At 34.4% G+C, this 17,051-nt stretch overlaps 3 protein-coding genes across 3 annotated transcripts; 1 reads left to right on the forward strand and 2 right to left on the reverse strand.

Annotated features, from left to right (window-relative positions):
• The first annotated feature begins 283 nt into the window (after window positions 1-283).
• LOC146528058 (lumican-like) lies at window positions 284-8,768 on the forward strand. The gene is made up of 10 exons (XM_085204985.1): window positions 284-433; window positions 1,768-1,830; window positions 2,270-2,404; window positions 4,703-4,920; window positions 5,212-5,409; window positions 5,884-6,083; window positions 6,397-6,604; window positions 6,855-7,036; window positions 7,791-7,924; window positions 8,533-8,768. The coding sequence occupies exons 2-10, from the start codon at window positions 1,773-1,775 to the stop codon at window positions 8,670-8,672; spliced, it is 1,473 nt and encodes a 490-aa protein (XP_085061111.1). The 5' UTR covers window positions 284-433; window positions 1,768-1,772; the 3' UTR covers window positions 8,673-8,768.
• A 250-nt stretch (window positions 8,769-9,018) lies between these two features.
• On the reverse strand, window positions 9,019-15,207 carry LOC146528059 (uncharacterized). Its single transcript, XM_085204986.1, has 16 exons — window positions 15,095-15,207; window positions 14,757-14,820; window positions 14,406-14,472; window positions 13,941-13,974; window positions 13,339-13,414; window positions 13,076-13,131; window positions 12,670-12,727; window positions 12,248-12,300; window positions 11,686-11,752; window positions 11,376-11,431; window positions 11,143-11,206; window positions 10,706-10,741; window positions 10,347-10,382; window positions 10,063-10,143; window positions 9,415-9,485; window positions 9,019-9,113 (listed from the first exon to the last, which is right to left on the reverse strand). Exons 1-16 carry the CDS (start codon window positions 15,111-15,113, stop codon window positions 9,076-9,078), a joined length of 876 nt encoding a protein of 291 aa, XP_085061112.1. The 5' UTR covers window positions 15,114-15,207; the 3' UTR covers window positions 9,019-9,075.
• Window positions 15,208-15,355: 148 nt separating this feature from the next.
• On the reverse strand, window positions 15,356-16,676 carry LOC146528060 (uncharacterized). The gene is made up of 4 exons (XM_085204571.1): window positions 16,654-16,676; window positions 16,310-16,404; window positions 15,882-16,101; window positions 15,356-15,619 (listed from the first exon to the last, which is right to left on the reverse strand). The coding sequence occupies exons 1-4, from the start codon at window positions 16,674-16,676 to the stop codon at window positions 15,550-15,552; spliced, it is 408 nt and encodes a 135-aa protein (XP_085060697.1). The 3' UTR covers window positions 15,356-15,549.
• Between the last annotated feature and the right edge of the window lie 375 nt (window positions 16,677-17,051).

Consider the following 17,051-nt stretch of genomic DNA (forward strand, 5'->3'; position numbering starts at 1 on the left):
CGGTTTTCCACTAACCATCAAATTTTCGAGACATTGCATGTTGAGTAGTAGAACTCACCGCCGCGCTTGGTCTTGTTATCAGAGTAAAGAAATGTAAGTAAATCATTCTCCTAAGAAGGAGTCAAATCAACAGTCATCTCGTTTACAATCTGACGCTGTGCCGCTGGTATATGACGTCACCAATATCTATCGCTTTTAATTCACGAGGTATTGATGTGATTAATACTTCGATCGCGGCCTACGATTCTGTGAAATCGCTGTAACTCTCGCCAAACATAAACTTATACTGATAACTGATAACAATATGATAAGCAATGATAAGACAGCCATTTTGTAGTGAAACCTGGTCAATAGTTTTATATACCAGTGTAAGTGTTGACGTAAATATATTAGAAGAAAGTATTTAAAGTGTGTCATATGTTTGTATTAAAGTGTAAGTGTTTTTTAAAGTGTGTTAGTAGAAGTTATTCTTTGCTTTAACGTATGTTCCCGCATATAGCAGAGTAGGCAAGTGCGGATGCACCTTTGTGGGCATGATGGGCACGCCCACGCACCCTAATCCTCACATAGTTTCATGGCTTATTGAGGTTGATAGGCTGACACTGCAACCATGGAAATTAATCGTAACCATTTTACGTGAAAGTGATAACTGTTTATAAATTAGATCCACATCCCGACTCATAATTAGTTGATTTAAGGTGGATGTGCCCATAACCTTATTTGATGGTTCGATCCATCTTAACGGACGCGCCGCTCTCCACTTTTTGCCTATTTTATAGCAAATGTGTGTTATGTGGTGGAATATAATGGTGTAATTTATTTAATCAACTCAAAAAAATTAAAAGACTCTTGAGATACGAATCAAATCCTCAATAATCCACGAAATACACTGTCTTAAAGTTAATTCTGTTTATAAATTAGCCGCGCGACTTTTTATAATATCTAAATCCGTTAAGCCATTTTTGAGTGATTGAATAATATTTGTTTAGCTAAATATATATACATACGTCATATGTATGTGTAATATTTGAATAAACTGACAGACATGTTTATATAGCTAGATTTGGGTCAAATCGATTTGCTTTTTATGTTTTTGTCTTAAATTGTTTTTGTGCCTATTCTGATTATGAATGTAAATAGGTCTATTTTTTAAATTAAAAAATAAAATAAAAAAAATAAAATTTTATGCCTGTCTGTCCGGGCTAATCTCCAGAACAGCTAAACCGAATCTTATGAGACTAACTTAAAAATAGCGTCTATATTACCCCCTCCACAACCCCTGGGTTGTGGACCAACACATAGGCTATATTTGAACCCGAAATTCCCGCGATATCGCGTACTTGTCGCCTACCTAGATAGATATAAAATAACTAAACATTTTTCTATTAAATACGACAATTTTAGCGTGCAGAATTAAGTAAAATAAATAGTAAATATAACCGTACTAAATTTATTTATTAATTTTCCTTATACTAATAAGGAAAATTAATTAAAAATTTAGTTAACTAAGTAATATTAAATAACAATTTATATAGTTCATGCAGGCGACGCCGCGCGACGGCCGCTAGTCATAGGTATATATATTTAAGATGATTTGAATATTCGAAAATTTTAAAGAAAAAAGAAACTAAAATTAATATTTGAACCCTGGAGTGTTCGTGTAGTATACACAAAGATGTTAGATAAAAATAGATTACTTATCTTATCCTAAAGATAGCCCAGTTTTATACGAAAATAGATATTACTAATTTAGTTTCTTCGTTTCAGAGAAAATGGAAAATATCATATCCGTTTTCCTTTTGATAATTGTTGCTGTGTATTGTCAAAATGGTGAGTAATATTATCTATTTTGGCCCGTTGTGACGCAGGGATGCAAACGTGCGTTTCTAAACGCGACAGGGCGTTTAAATCCCAATCGAGGAATTAAAATTTAAAATATTATAAATTCCTCTATCTGTTAAAGGCAAATGCAGCATTGCGTTACTTTGGAGAACATAGTGAATCAATAATCCTGTTTTGATTTTGTTCGATGTACTATCTCCCATATAGCGGGGCAGGCAAAGAAAGGTCCACTCCAGCTCCCAATAAAAGGCCGCGTCTTGTCCTATTACTAGAACAGATTCTAGATTGGGAATCGAACCTACAATCGTTGCGTCAGACGCCCTGCTGCTGCACCACGGCGGCTGTTAATTATTACATTACTAAATGTTATAAAAGTAAAATACTACCAGAGCCATCTAGTATCCAATAGAAGAACTTTTTATTTTAGAAACGACTACGCTATCACCCACAATGCAACATTGGAACGAGACGGGTGTATGCAGGAAGTGTAGCTGCAAAGACGCTAAAGTGAACTGTTTTGATCAAAGCCTTACAGATTTCTTCGCTAAGGAGGAATGGGCTAGTAAGTAACTACAAATTTATCAGATTTAATAATTATGGATTTGAATCTGTTCTTGGAATCATTCAACGGAGGTGTTGGTTTCATTCATGTATGTACTTATATGTGTATCTTTATTAGCCAGCAACAGAGAAAGAAGTAATTTATCTCAATTTATCTGAATTTTGTGTTCTTTCTAAAATAAATAATAATAATAATAATAATAATAACACTTTATTGCACTTTTACAATTGGAATATACATTTGATATACACAGTACATAAAAGATAAATGTGCAATGGCGGCCTTATCGCTAAGAGCGATCTCTTACAGGCAACCGACAATACAGGATATATAAAACACAAATGCAGAACGGTGCAAAAAGTACAGTATTACTTAAAATATCTTTTACAAACATATACCTAAATAAACTTACATAAATAGATTAATACACACATACACATATATATATATATATATATATATATATATATAAATACACATATATACATACATAGATACATATATACATACATACACAAATATTCATACATAAACTAAGTGTTATAAAATCAGTTTAGAGACTGTTCCAGGTAGTATTGTTTAAGACGACGTTTAAATATTGAAACCGTCTGAGATTTTCTAATATTCACCGGCAGCTCATTCCAGAGCTTTACTGTCTTGACAGTAAAGGAGTCGCCATAGCATTTTGATCGGGACGAAGGTACTTCAAGGAGATTGTCAGTGCGGGAACGGAGACATTGGACATGAAGGGAATTCGACCCCAAGAACTTAAACCGTTCTTTAAGGTACGAAGGAGTAATAGGATGATAAAGGATGGTATAAAGGAGAGTGAGGGAATGTAGATTACGCCTGTGGTTTATTGAGAGCCATTTCAGTTGAGCACGAAACTGTGACACATGGTCGTACTTTCTAATTCCAAATATAAATCTTATAATAGTATTTTGCAAACGCTCGAGCTTATTAAGCAGTTGCTGAGACAAATCCAGATAGCAAGAATCGGCGTAATCTAGAATAGGAAGGAGAAGAGTGTGGGCTAAGGATATTTTGGTTTTCAATGGTAAGAGGTTCTTCCATCTTCTTAGTCCCCTTAAGGCGGAGAAAACCCTACGACTAAGCTCAGAAACGCGGGGTGACCAGGAAAAAGTGCTATCCATTCTTATCCCCAAGTTCACAACACTCTCACTAGGCTCTAAACATATATCATCAAGCGAAACCGATGGTAAAGGTACATGTAATTTAAACAGTTGCTTAGCGTTTCCAAAAATACATAACTGGGATTTATTTGGGTTTAAAGAAAGCCCAAATGATTTACACCAGATACTTATTAACTGAAGGTCGGAGTTAATTTTAGCAACCGCACTAGAAATTTCATTCGTGGCTACGGTTGTATAAATTTGTAAGTCATCAGCGTAAAGATGATAAGAAGACGATATATGTAGAGTGAGAGTATTAATGAAAATGGAAAAAAGGAGAGGAGACAGCACACCACCCTGAGGCACGCCAGCGCTAATATGGCTTATTGAGGATTGTCTACCATCCAGTATGACACTCTGTCTGCGGCCGCGAAGGTATGAAGAAAACCATTCAGTAGCTGTTGAGGAAAAATTTATAGACTTTAATATGGCTAGCAATATATCAAAGTCAACAGAATTGAAGGCATTTGAAAAGTCTAGCAGAACAAGTAGAGTAACTTGCTGGTTGTCAATACCGAATCGAATATCATCACAGACTTTACTAAGTGCAGTTACTGTGCTATGTCCAGGGCGAAAACCTGATTGGAAAGGGGACAGGATATTATTATTATGTAAAAATAGATATAGTTGCTCATGAACAATACAACTAACTAGACAACTTAACTCATTACTTTTATATAGTAAACACTTGTAAAAACTATTTTAAAAATTAATAAATTATGAGAGCTCTAAAATCAGCTGTTGTCACTTTTGCACCTACCCTCCTTCCTAATAATGTAGGTAATTTAAATTATGAGTGACCTCGATGAGTCGTGGCCGCTCTGAAGTTAGCTGCAGACGGCTGCGCAGATTTGAATTTTTATTACTTTTGATTACTTTCTTCCGAGGGAACAGGACACGGCTCGTCAAAACTATACTGCTAGAAAACGGAAGCGACACACTAGATACCTTCCAATCAGGGCCATCGCCTACAAACAACTGCCCGTTTGACATAATTCCACTGCTTTTATTGCCTTTTTCACCTAAATCTACCCACTTTTACACTTGTACGCTAATAATATTATAAAGAATCTTAATTATTAAAAACTACCCTCTACAATTTCAGATTTGAAGGAGTTCAAACCAACGGTCGTAGATCTAAGTGAAAATTTAATAGTCAACGTGACAGCCATCGCAGAGCTACCAGTGAAAGTACTGAATCTCTCCCACTGCTCCATCAGTTACATAGAAAACGCAAGTTTCAAGGATTTGCAACAAATGGAAGTTTTGGATTTAAGTCATAATAAATTAACTACAGATAAACTGAGTCCACATGCATTTGAGGTAAGGAGCTTTTCTTTGTATAACAGGGTAGGCAAAGGGAACCTAGTGCCAAGAATTTTGGGATATTATGTTGAGTGGAGAAACACTCCACTCTGCCTACCAGATCGGACTAATTAAATAAAATAAAATTCCTTTTAGATTTCGTCTACATATTTGATATATAAGACAGCACTGTCCGGTATATACGCTATTAATAATAATACTCGGCACGGAAATATAGCACGGACTATAAAACTAGTAGTCCTTTAGCCCAAAAACAATATTTAAGTTTTTTATCTCCTATCCTTCCAGGGTCGCTACTCTCCCGAAGAATATGAACCACTAGCATCAATGAGAACACTGAATCTCGCTTACAACGACCTCCATTCGCTCCACCAAGACCTCTTTGAACATTTACCGGAATTAACCGAACTAGATCTCAGCGGGAACCCCCTGACGACCATTGACCACGTGACGATAATAGCTGTGTCGAGTTTGCCGATGTTGAAGGTATGTGAAATTAGTTTAGTCTTAGATTATTTATATAGGTATAATATAAAACTCATGCATCACTGACAAGTATCTCCAGGAAAACTATTGGAATTAGACATTTGAAATGTCGTGAGAGAGAGTTCTTTATAATCCTACGAGAAGGGGAAAAAACGAGATTTTCCATTTTATGTTTTAAAGTCCACGCAAACAAAGTTTTTATTGTTTGTATATTTGTAGAATTTTGTGTTTTAAAAAATATTGTGAAATAATCAGTTGTATTTATCATACGAAACCGATGAAAGGGATCGATAGGAACTGTTATTGACTACTGTTTGATTTACCTAGATGTAACCTAGTGTGGATTTAATCTAATGAAACCTAATTCCAGCTAATTTATGAATTTTATTAATTACAGTTTTTTACCAAAAAATCTGCTTTTGTTAAAAAATTACAATATATGTAAGTCTAGAATACCTATGTATGTATATTTAGGTCCTTCGAATGCGCTCTTGCGGTCTCACAGAGATACCTGACAAGTTCCTTCACACTCCTCGGTTTTTGGAGCATTTGGACATCAGCGATAACAAGCTTACTTCGGTGCCCCAAGAGCTGGAAGAGACTAAGAATTTGAAATACCTTAATTTGAACCAAAACCCTATTGTCAAATTGGAAACCGCGTCGGAGGATTATCCGTGAGTTTCTTTTACTTTATGTATTAAAGTAGTATAAAATAGTTAAAAATCTATACAAAAGACTCAATGAACTATTTTGTTGGAAATATAAATATAATTTAAGTGAAGTTAAATTTGATCCTCACTCGGAGGAATGAAGTATACAGAGAACGACAGTGAATTCCTTCACTAAAGATAGAATGGCTGGAATTCTACTCTGCTACATGTGAAATACAAAAAAAGAATAATTGTCACCGAATTTCATACTTTCATACTCTATGCCTACCAACATTATGCCTTCATTTATCCAAAATTTTGTTTCTACATATTTCAGGGGATTCCCCCGTCTTCGCAAGCTGCAAGAGCTGCACATGTGCAACATGGGTTCTCTTCTCTACATCGGTGTGGGAGCTCTCAGTGGTTTGGAGAATCTACAGAAATTGCACATGAGCTATAATCCTAAGCTAGAATACATTGACGCTAAGGCGTTGGCGCGTCCTGATGAAATTGGCGAATCGTATGACTGGCCGCTTGTTAAGGAGGTAAGAGGTGATTTAGATTTAGCTTTAATATTGTACGATCAAATTATAATTATGACTTCAATTCCAACTCGAGGAAATAAAATATTTAGTAATTTAATTTTTTCCACTCTGGTATCGAGGCAAAGCGGTGAGTTCGGTTACTCAACACGCAATGCCGGAAAGTGGGGAGCGCAGTGTCTTAACATTAGGTTCCCTACCCTATATTGTGCAGGATGCAGCGTGAAGCTGATTTGATTTTTATTTATTTCAGATCTACCTCCAATCTAATAATCTAACAGAGATAGACTCAAGGTTGCTCTCTCGCTGGGACCTCGTGAAAGCTGTAGACGTCACCAACAATCCTTACTTATGTGATTGTTCTACACAGTGGATGGTCGATATGTTGGTGCCAATCGTTGAAGCGAAATCTGTTAACGCTTCAGAAAAGATGGTGTAAGTAATATTTTCTATTATATTCCCCAATAATCCATACCTATATTATAAATTCGAAAGTAACTCTGTCTGTCTTTTACGCAATCAGGCCCAAACCGCTAATTTAATTGTGATAAAATACTCATATAGAGATACTTGAGGGTGTCGGGATGAACATAGAATACTTTTTTTTTCTTATATTTGTAATATTTTCTATATATACCAATATATTAAAATACTTATTAATTTAACATACAATTTATTCCGCCATGATTGATTTCTCGATATATGGCGTTTCGAGCGTGCCAGTCCAGTCCGCCATGTTTATAACAACCGCCGTTGCTAAGAAACGATTTGCAAAGTTTGTTGTTAGAAAACGTCACCCAAAATGAGCTTGCTTAACGCATCTGTCTATTAAAAACTGAAAATAATTTCATAAATATTTTTAATAAATATTCGTATAGTTCAAGCGGGCGTAGCCGCGTTCGGGTCCACTAGTTCAAAATAAATTAAAATTCATACTAGAATAATAACAAAAATAATTGTTTTTAAGATTGTTTATTAAAAAAAAAAAAACAAAATATTTTTTAAAACAGTATTGGATAAAAAAAAATTTCAGCTTCCCTTTGCCTAGTCTAATTTGTATTCATATATTTTTTTATGTCAAAATTGATACGGTTTGGTATTTGAATCAAATAATAATAACTACTAAATACGAAATAATACTACACCAACCAATAAATTTCTTTCACACTTTATATTCCTTTATTTCCAGATGTCAAGAACCTATAGAGATGAGAGGTTACACGATGAAGCACTTACACGATATCCACCGCAACATGCGCTGTTTGGACAAATACGGGAATCGTCCTGAGAAAGATGGTGCTATGCTACTAGGAGCTCTCATTGGTAAAGAAATGTCAAAAATCTTATTATTAAAAACATATGTATTTATTTTCACGCTGTATCCTTCATAAAGTAGGGTCGACAGAGGGAACCTCGGAACTTAGTGTTGAAGACACTTACCTGTTCTCTACTTCCGTCGAATTTTATTGGCATTCCGTGTTGAGAGATGGAACTTACCGCCGGGCTATTGCCTAACTACCAGAGCGAATTAGTAAAAATATCTATTACATATTTCATTACCTGAGTGGGAATCGAACCAGCAACTGCGGCGCGGTAACAATCGCACATCTGTGCACCTGCGTCACGACGGCCTCGTATGTTGATGTTATTATAATAAAACTACCACAGTAACAAATAGAAGAAGAAGAAACGCGTCGGATCTGGGTTCAACCCCCACTTAAGGGAATGATTTATTGCTTATTAATAATTTCATATCTTCGCTTTGATACCGAAGCAAATGCCCGGCGTTGAGATCCGCCATTCAGCACGCAATGCCCCGACAAATCCGGAGGAAAGTGGGGAACGGAGTGTCTTCCCTCTGTGGAACCTGTAGTATACGGGATACACCGTGAAGCTGATTTAATTTAATTTATAAAAAACATCTTTTCTAGGAGTTCTTCTAGCCGTGCCCATAGTATTCACAGTCATACTACTCTGGCGTCGCGGATACTTCAGTTGGTTGGGCATGAAGCCCAGTGAAGGATCGCGGGCGATCTACAAGAGAGCACCTAATGACGATAATTATATATAAATTACTAATAGATATAGATATTACGTAGGTATAAGAATTATATTTTTTGGGAAAATAGACTATAGTTTTTAATATAAAGGCATTTTTTTTAATAATTATTGGCCTTTTTATTTTTGCAGTCTCCCTTTTCATTATAAGTAGGTTATCTAGTAATAAGTTATAAGGTTCTTCTGAGGCCCTACCCTAGAAGAACCTTCTTCTCATCTGATCTATTTTACCTCTAAAATATTTTTTAACTTTGGAGGAACTCACACATTGAGGAATTTTAAACAAAATTAATATTAGACTAAGTTTTTTGTATTACTTCACTTATTTTACCTATTGTTTAAATAGAAAAAAAAAAAGATTAGTAATTCAATTTATTCTTTACATGTATAGATAAAAAAAAATAACTTCAACTTTTTTAGGCTTGCGAGGTCATAATGTGGACGAACTGTTTATCTGTAAACAATAATATTATATTATTTAATTTACGTGTAAGAATCCTTTTAATATTTTTAATTTATTTATATTTTTTTTGTTTCTTCTTTCTCTTGATAACAGCACGAGAAAAGAAAATAAACTCGTATTGGCCCGAGCGGGAATCGAACTCGCAACCCTCCCGTTTACAGGACGCAGCGCCACGACTGCCTGCTAATGTTAATTTTAACAAAAAAAAAAACAACTGATAGTAATTACATACAATTAGCTACCTTCTTATATATATTACTTATAGTTATACTAAAACTTAAGAATGACTTACTAAAATTAAGAAGGTTTCTGAGAAATTGAAAACACAGAATATCTTTTAATTTCCGACGCAACACTGTCAACCTGTAAAAAAATAATATTTAATATCCGCAGCAAATGTCAGGATATTGAGATATAGCAGAGAATATCTAGTATTGAGATTTAAGACACTCTATTCCTTGTCTGACAGATCGGAAAATAGAAATAAGTTCAATATAATCATTCCACTGAGTGGAATCGAACTCAGTTCTTCAGTAATTGGGCTACAAAGAGCATAAGTATTTGTAACATTTTTAAAGAGTTATTCCACTCTTAAAACTTAAAATATTTTTTAGGAAACGTATAAAATATCCTACTTCAAATGACATTTAAAATAAATTTTCAAAATGGTCAATCCTCCTACTCCCAGATAGATACAAATATATATGCAATACACCTGTAGCTATTTGTAATATATACAAAATTGTGGGTTCGATTCCCGCATACAAATACAATGGAAAACTATCATATAAAAATCATGAAGATTTACTTTTTTAGGGATAAAGTACCCTCTGCCCTACCCAACCAGCACCGCTGTGCAGGCTAATAGGGCTACTAACCGCAAGTCAGTTCTCTTTGTATAGGTATAACACATGTGTTTCTCATAAAGAATCAATCTTACTCGCTCCGCGTGGGACCAGCCAGCCTCATCACTTGGCTCCGCATACATCGGTAACTATGGGACGTCCTGAAGTGTCTGCACCTACAAATAAACTGATTAAAATATATGAAAACTATCGTGGTGTGGTTATAACCGCATGCAGTATAATAGTGTTTAGGCACTCTGTTCCCCAAATCCGTGAAATATTCCTACAAGTGGAATTGAACCCATTATTCTCCGGAATTTTGTACGACGAACTACCAACCTTAATCATAGTACAGTATAATTATCATGTAGCTACTCACCTCTTTCCATGACTTGTCCCAAAGGAACCGGAATCTCTGAAATAATGAAAAATTAAAATTAATATAGGTATTTGATTATTTTTTTTATATTAACAAGTGTGTGGGAATCGAACCCACAATCTGTCACGTCCACATCTGTCTTAAATCGCCTTAATTTCTTGTTAGTAAAAATTTGGTGTTCCCGTCAAGTCTGACAGAATGTTACTATATTAGTAGCTTAATGAAATTTTTAGTTCCAAGAGACGCGTGTTCAAAACTTCAAATCTTGCAAAAAATATATACGTTTTCTAAAAAAAATATTCTAATAATTATTATAAACTTTGTTGTTTTTTAATGTTTTCGAAGGAATCACAACAAACCTTTCATCTTGAGGTATATTATCCAAGACTTGCAACCTGAAAAAAGTTATAAATTTTATTTTTATTCAATATCGAGACCGTCGTGGCCAGTAGAACAGCATCAGACTTTTAAAACGTTGTGTGTGTGTGGTTGTTGCCTTGGGGTTCGACAACCAATCGAGGGAAGACTAAATAAAACCATACCTATATTGTTTTCATTTACCCATTCAAGTAGAAAAGCGCGCGGCGTTGAATCCCGCAACTCAACATGTAAAATTCAGAAAATTGGGCATAGAGTATGGAGTCTTAACACTACGTTTCCTCTGTCAACCCTGCTCTGTGAAGAGAGCCGCAAAATAATAATTATATAAAAAAGAAGGCAAGAGAGGTGTGAGAATCGACCAGAGGACGAAAAGACCTAATATTAATATTATATGATAAAATATAATAAGACTTGCCATCCAAGCTTATAAGGTATTTTCTTTTGATTGATAGTAGAAAACAGTCTTCTTAGACCTCGACCTGAAATGTATAATTTATTTTATAATTCCCATTCGCTTCCCAGTGGGAGAAATGAAATATTTATTGTTTTCCCTTCCTCGGACTGGTAACGAGACAAAGCAAGGCATGCAAGGCATTTAAATTAACGTCAGTTAAAGTATGTACTGATTTTAAGAAAGTGAGAACTCACGCTGATGCTCTGTTATTTCTTCTCTGAATAAAGTTCTTATTCTTCTTAGAATACTTCTAAAAACACAAAAATATATTTTTATTATACGACACCAAAACTGGTAATGAGTTTATAGCAATCATTTTCTCGGTACATTACTGTAAGCACACTATTTGACGCAAAAACACACAAATAAGGCATTTTGTACTTTTTATTACTAAAAATTAAAAACGTGGCGTAGCTTTTCTATACGTTGCCGTTGAACAACTTTAAAAAAGAAACCTATTTTACTGTCATTTAAATAGTAACAGAAAAAAAAGGAATAACTCACTCTGAAATTTCTTCATCACCCATAGTGGCACTTACAAGTGAACTTCTGTCCAAAACACTTCTTTTGACTAAAATAGACAATACAAAAATTACATCACTTAATTGAAAAAAAAGATATATTAAGGCAGTTTCCACGAGACGCGGCTTCAAAACTAGTTAAACGTTACTAAACTACTAAAACTTCCTTTTCTTTGCTAAGTTCAGAAAATGACATTTAAAAATTTCAAAAACATTTATTAAATAGCGTTCTCTCTTACCAAATAATAATTCTAAGCTAATCTGCCTCTAATAATATTTATGTCGCTAAAATTTTCAATATCTTCCTATCGAGATGTCAACACCATAAATAACGTAAAAAGTGTATGAGAATATCGACGCCGCTTTTTGAGAACGTATGACTTAGTGATCCGACTCAGTTGCCAAGAGGTGTGGGTTCAAATTATTCAATTACGTTTCCTATGGTGGTTCCGTGGTTCGAATGGAATTCGAAGTCACAACTATCACATATAATTATTAGTAAAGTCTACTGAGCACAACTTCAATTTTTTCAATGATCTACTTACAGTTTTTATATGGTAATTTCAATATACTTCCTATCCTCCTGTCTAACCAGTGGCTGGAAATATACAAATAATTTAGGCACATATTTAAAAAAAATAAAGTAAGAAACCCCTGCTCGCTTCGCACATCACATCTCGCTCGCTTCGCTCAATAAAAATTTTTGAAGGACAATGAAGTAAGAGAGTTGAGAGAGGTATGGGTTGACCTTCGAAAACACAGTATTAAAGATACTGGAGGAAGGTCACGTAAAAAGCATGAGGATCCCCCGGAGGGCATATATGAACAGGGTTGATGACAGTGGACGAGGCGAAAGAGATATGTAGAGACCGTAGCGTTTGGCGTTCCGTTCTATTCGTGAATAACACGAGTTCCCACGCTTTGTACAAAATCTTAAACAAAAATAAATTCTTTAAAGGTAACTTACGTCTTCATGATTTCTTTAGAACCATAACTAGAGTAATCTGTGTAATCTGCCGAAGATTCTGAAATAAGGTTGGAGAAGTTAATTATTTTAGTAACCAGAGAGAAGGGAGCGCCAAACGCTACGATCTTACGGTAGTTGGTTGTCAACAACCTCTTCACACATGCTTTTATGCTTTGACTTAAGCCTGAGAAAGTGTCTTATTGGAAACCGAGGGTTCCGAGGTCTCTAGGCTCTCAAGTTCCTTTTGCATACCCTGCTATGTTCGGGAACAGCGTAAAGTTAAAAAAGTGCACGAAAACAAAATTGCAGCAGGACTAAAAAGGGAAAGTACGACTATATAATTGTTTTATAATTTATTTAGTAAACGATGCTACTTCGTTTGTTTATAAATGGCGCGTAAAATTACCTGACTCTTGTGTTATAAAGGGCAAATCATTCGACTTCAACGCTTTCAGTTTAGACCTAAAACAAATTTAAATATTAGTAGTACCTATAATAAAAAATATGGTCAAGCAGAAAAATAAGGAACAAAACAATACACACGCAGGTGGTTGCTAGATTGATTTCTATTTGAAGAAAATTACTTGAATAAAATAAAATCTTACTAATAAATTTGGTGGTGAGTTTGGGATAAATGAGGTGGTGAGGTTCCCTCTAAGTTATACTTACTCAGATTTAATAATGACGGGTACTTCAGAGTGACCTCTCAGTGTTACGTGCGCTATCTCGGTGGATATGCCTAGCTCTAAAAAGGTAAAAAAAAGGTGTTTTTTCCGTATAGCACACCAGGCGGAGATGACCTAGTGTTAAGACACTCCGCTCTCCACTTTATAAATAGAACCCGATTTAAAAAATAATATGTTAAGTGGCGTAATTCAAAGCCGTATCTTACCAGAACGGGAAACAAAAATAAGTAATTTCCCGAAGTGGGGATCCGAAAAGACCGAATGGTCTTTTATATGTATACATGCAGCATGTTCCTTTTTTCAAAAATTATAATTATTAATAAGCACAAGTCTGTGACTGTAAAAAACGACGATTGTGGGTTCATTCCCACATGGGAGAACGAATTATTTAATATTTTCGTTTCCTTGCTCTGGTGACACGGCAAAGCGTCGCGTTGAGTTTTGTCGGTATCCTCGCCACGCCTCGAATAAAGTTAGGCGGTACGTGGGAACGAAGTGTCTCAACACTAAAGCGTGAAGTTATAAAAAGTATTACTCAAAAAAAACCAGCAGCAATAGGCAGTCTTGTATTAAAAAGAAAATTACCTGCAATTCTCATGTCGCTGCAAGCATATCTCTTCTGGAGAGGAAACAAAATATTTATTAATTAAAATAAAAAAATCATGTTAATAATTTAAAATAAATGTAAAGAGCGGAGTTAAAGCCTCGATATGTATAATTTTTTAAAGAGAAATTCTGTTAATGCTATAACAATTTTACTGTCAATTTAATTATTAGGTATTCTAAGGCCCGTATTTAAAAATGTCAAATTTGAGATGCCGAGATATTGATTTTATCATATATTACAGCGTTAAATTACATATAAGAATATATGTATGTAAATAATTGATTACAAAAAACTCCCGCAGAGTTGCATCCATTGGTTCTTGTCAAGTCTGAGGCATTAACTTTAACCAATTAGGGGCAAATTATTTAACGTTCAAATAATTAAGCATTTAACTTTTTATTTATAGCAAAATTAGTTAGTATTGAAAAGTTTTCGAAACTTACTTTCATATTTTTTTTCAGGTCTTTCCTTTTCTTTCTTGGCTTAGCGATTGATGTGAAGTTTTCTTTGCTAAAACAAGAAAGAAATACTTAAAATAACCGTCCAAGTGTAATTACCAACTTTCAATAACAAGAGATTTTCAGTTTGAAATGTATGAAGGGAAATTTTTAGAATTTCCTTAGTAATATTTGAGTATGACGTTATAATGCTTAAAATATATTTATATATATTTTCATATAAATCGTTCTTCATCCCCAGTCTAATGAAATATGGGGTAACAGAAAATCTTATATCTAAATACTGGCCCTAACAAATATAAACCTCGCGCTTACCACGATTACAAAAGTACATACTTATTTTCTGCTGAAAAAAAGTTTTCTAACAGTTCTTGTGTTACGTCTGTGGTTGTTGCCATATCTGAAATTCAAGAAATTAATTTCTATTTATATAGAAATACAACTTTTTAGGTGAAGAAATTAAAAAAATGATTAATTTTATGTGGATTATATGAGTTATGAGGTTTATGGACCAACAGATCGATACATTGTGTATTGGGTGGCGGAACTTAACGTCGCGCTTTGTTTCTTTTTCTTTACATTTCGAGAATTGCTCTACATGAACCAGAATATTCAAACATAGCCACTCTGTTCAGTTTCCTGCCAAAAATATATTTATTTAGGTATTTCCTTACCAATACTGCTTTTCTTCATATTTTTTAATTCTGTTTCTCCCTTCTGAAAATAGTTAACCTACTTTACATGATTTTAAATTGTATAAAGATCGTAGTATGGTAAATAATTGTAGATGTATTTATTGAAAATTCATACTCAAAATGTAAATTAAAAAAAGCAAATTAAGTCTTTAATTTATTTGTAAAGTCAAGTTAATTTTAATCAGCTTTAAGAAATAGATTGTCAGTTTGACATACTTACATACGTAGGTGAATAAAAAAACAGCTTCACGTCGTATACCGCACATAACGGGTTTAGCAGGATGGGCAGAGGGAACCTAGTTTGAAGATACTCTTTTCCCCACTTAGGTACGTATTACTTAATATTTAGGCCAGTATGTGATATTATTGAAAATGTATATTTGATTACGGAGATCTATTTAGGCTTTCAGACACAACTATAAAAAAATACTACTTTAATAGATTTCACTCACCGCTGTATAGGTTTTATTTGTAATCATTGTGTTGTCTGTGGACTGTGAATTGCTAAAAAAAAAATCATCAACTATAGCCATAGCATAATCTATAGTAATATCGTTAAACTGAAGAGCTAATTTGAACTGAACCCTTATTTATAATTCATATATTATTTCACTATTACTAATAGTAAATATGTAATTCCAAGAAAATACTATATATATTTTCTTATATCTTCTTATTAAACCAACGAAATGAAAATAATTAATTTCACCGAGCGGGCATCGAATCCACAACTGTCGCGAATACCTACAGTTTACCTAAAAAATACCTGGTTTTCAATTTTGAACTATCACTATCAATGATAGAGTTGACTCTGGCCAATTCTATGATTCTGTCTCTCATTTTCCTGGACTTGTGTTTCTTCTGCCGTCTATTCTTCTCTTTACGGGCAGACGAGCATCCTTGGAAAATTCTCTTGGAGCATCCGTAACAAAATATAACACCTTTGAAAATTTCAGCGTTTTCAAGATTTCTTTCACCGCAGACATCTGTTAACAATATTATTGATATATATAAAATTTTAATTTTCAATATACTTCTTATGCTTCTCACCAGGGTATAGCTGCAGGCCTGCAGCCTCTAGAGTTCGAAGGAAAGTAGGGAGTGTCTTAACACTAGGCTACTACCCTACCTACCCTGCTGCAGGCGGGATACAGCTGATAATATTATGAAAATAGTAATATTATTTACACTTACAGCATTTTCTACAGGTTCTATGGTAACTGTATCCCTCTTTAGTGACAGAGTCTTCCGCTTTGACAGGAGTGTTGCAGTGTTCACAGACTTCACAGCTGTTATGTCAAAATAAAATCCCTTATTGGTGATATATGGCAGGTCTGATTATTTATACCGACTACGGTTTCCGTTGTAAAGAACGTAATGTTCAGTTTTATAAACCTGTCCTCCAACGGAAATTTTACACCGCAACGATTGCGTGTGCTGTCAGAAACTGCCAGTATAGCGTTCACAATTAAATAATTAAAACGGAATGGTCGTGGGTACTCCGGGGAGTTGGGGAATTGGAAGTATTTTCATTTTACCGTTCTTTTAGAAGACGTAGCATGATTTGCAAAGTGCGTATCTGTTTCACCACTCAACACGAAACGTCTCAAAAATTGGGTGCTGCGTTAGGAACGTAATATTTTGAAATGGTCCCCCACCTCTGTTGACCCTATAGCTTGGGCGATTGATAAAAGGGAAAGGAATATGTGGGATACGGGGAAGGGAAAAAGAAAAACAAATGCATGAAGCTAAAAAGAAAAACAAATTATACTAATTTAAATATGTACATAAACCTTTTCATAAATATTTATACTCACGCCATTTTTCTTTATTTATTGGTATATTTTTACATTTTTATTGGCTTTTCTAAAGATTTATGTTTTAGTCAACTGACATTTTGTTTTGTTATATGTATAAATAACAGTTTCTTCTTTAC

Source organism: Heliconius melpomene, chromosome 20 (genome assembly GCF_056956725.1).
Source record: "Heliconius melpomene rosina isolate 202511_hmr_F chromosome 20, ASM5695672v1, whole genome shotgun sequence".
Lineage (NCBI taxonomy): Eukaryota > Metazoa > Arthropoda > Insecta > Lepidoptera > Nymphalidae > Heliconius > Heliconius melpomene.

Bases quoted from the DNA above. Each gene is read 5' to 3' on its own strand.
- LOC146528058 (XM_085204985.1), top strand. From the start codon at position 1,773: ATGGAAAATATCATATCCGTTTTCCTTTTGATAATTGTTGCTGTGTAT. The intron at 6,084-6,396 runs GTGAGTTTCTTT...TACATATTTCAG, and splicing joins ACCGCGTCGGAGGATTATCC to GGGATTCCCCCGTCTTCGCA. The intron at 6,605-6,854 runs GTAAGAGGTGAT...TATTTATTTCAG, and splicing joins ACTGGCCGCTTGTTAAGGAG to ATCTACCTCCAATCTAATAA.
- LOC146528059 (XM_085204986.1), bottom strand. The intron at 13,415-13,940 runs GTAATTTTCTTT...TTACCTTTTTAG, and splicing joins CAGCGACATGAGAATTGCAG to AGCTAGGCATATCCACCGAG. The intron at 10,383-10,705 runs GTTTGTTGTGAT...TCATTATTTCAG, and splicing joins AATATACCTCAAGATGAAAG to AGATTCCGGTTCCTTTGGGA.
- LOC146528060 (XM_085204571.1), bottom strand. From the start codon at position 16,676: ATGCTACGTCTTCTAAAAGAACG. The intron at 16,405-16,653 runs GTAAAATGAAAA...TTGACATAACAG, and splicing joins CTACGTCTTCTAAAAGAACG to CTGTGAAGTCTGTGAACACT. The intron at 15,620-15,881 runs GTATTTTTTAGG...TTTTTTTTTTAG, and splicing joins AGTTCAAAATTGAAAACCAG to CAATTCACAGTCCACAGACA.